Source organism: Propithecus coquereli, unplaced genomic scaffold (genome assembly GCF_000956105.1).
Source record: "Propithecus coquereli isolate 6110/MARCELLA unplaced genomic scaffold, Pcoq_1.0 Scaffold576, whole genome shotgun sequence".
In the NCBI taxonomy this organism is placed as follows: domain Eukaryota; kingdom Metazoa; phylum Chordata; class Mammalia; order Primates; family Indriidae; genus Propithecus; species Propithecus coquereli.
The window spans coordinates 229757-231314 of NW_012151685.1; the positions used below are offsets into that span (position 1 = coordinate 229757).

The 1558-nt window shown below is 29.4% G+C and overlaps 1 protein-coding gene across 1 annotated transcript in view; it reads left to right on the plus strand.

Annotated features, from left to right (window-relative positions):
• PPFIA2 (protein tyrosine phosphatase, receptor type, f polypeptide (PTPRF), interacting protein (liprin), alpha 2) overlaps positions 1–1558 on the plus strand; it is a 160151-nt gene that overhangs the window by 138275 nt on the left and 20318 nt on the right. The window contains 2 exon segments of the mRNA XM_012658160.1: positions 142–171; positions 451–461. Coding sequence (XP_012513614.1) covers positions 142–171; positions 451–461 — 41 coding nt within the window.

Here is a 1558-nt window from a genome sequence, read left to right on the forward strand (position 1 = left end):
AACTGTGTATTTATCTGCCTGTATCATAATAATTAACATTTTGTATAATAATTTTGCTTCTGCTAGAAAAACTTTACTGTAATCATTTGAAATTAATTTGTATTTACCTGCTTTATTAATCATTTCCTGCTGCTAACACAGAAAGAATCTGAGGAAGGAAGCTGGGCTCAGGTAGGAAATTCAATGCTTTAAGACAATATCATTTAGTAGGCTAGGAGGATATAAATTAAAAGCTATTATAAATCATAATATAAATCTTCACTTAGCTCAATATTAGCCTGATATGCATATGTAAATCTATATTATATTTAATACTGTATGTCTTTTAAATTGCTATATTTTGCCAATAAGATGATTATTTCATAGTTGGCCTCTTTTAAAATGATAATTTTCTTTCTTCCCGCAAAAGAATGATCTGTAACTTAAATTTCTCTGAATATATTTAATCAGGAATCATTCAAGTTGGATCTAAGGGGGAATAAAAAGAAAGAAAAGACTTATTTGGAGTTCCATGTGCTTTAAGGTATAATGAAAAGTGTAAGAGGAGGGGTTTGAAACACCAGTGTCAGTGTTGCAGAACACCAGTGAGAGCTGTTCCCATCTATTAAGATGATCATGTGAGACAAGCGTCTGTACTTTGAAGAAATAAATGTTTTCAAGGAAGCCGTGCATTTTTTCAACATTTCCACATGTTAGATAATACGTAAAAAAATAAACGTATGGTATATTCAATGCTCTTCAAACCTTTCAATGTAAGAAAATTTTTGATAGTTATATTAGGACCTGTTTTTAAACTTGCAGTAACTTACTGCATTAGATTTTGATTTCGGTAAAAATTTCATCATTCTTAAGAATACACACAAAAAAGAGGAGAACCTAGATTTTCACTAGAAATGCACATTATAATCAGAATTGCCAATTTAGGGCATGATAAGGAACTAAATAGGAAACTAAAATTAAGAGAAAGTAATAATTTTTTTGAAAAATGGTTTCCTGTTGATTTTGACCTTCATTTTAGCTGTTTAGAACAGTATGTAGTAAGATCAGTTCATATTGTTATATTAAATAATTAGATTATCTGTAAGTTTTTGACCATGCTCTGCTTCTTTCAGGAGAGTGTATATTGATTGATTTCTAGAAAAGATTTTGATTCTTTTCAATGTTCTTTATGGAATGCTGACTGCATGCTTTGCTAGATAACGAAAATGTCCATATAGATGTTCAGTATTCTGTCTCTTGAACCTCATTGCTTTTTTCTTTATTTGTTTGCTGAGGTTTCTATTTCACATTAAGTCTTGCCATCACACTGTAGCAATGGCAATAATGGTGTTGATAAGATGGAAATGGAGTATTAGCTGACAGATATAAATAAAATAAAAGAAACCTATCAATATAAAAAATCTTAAAGCTCAGAATTTTTATTATAACTCTAATTCTAATTTCTTTATTGACAAAATATATATATGGACAAAATATAATTCCTTTGGAGAATACAAAGTGAACAGTCAATCATTTTCAGTAGGCAAGTACTTTGATAAGTGTATACAAAGTTCCATTT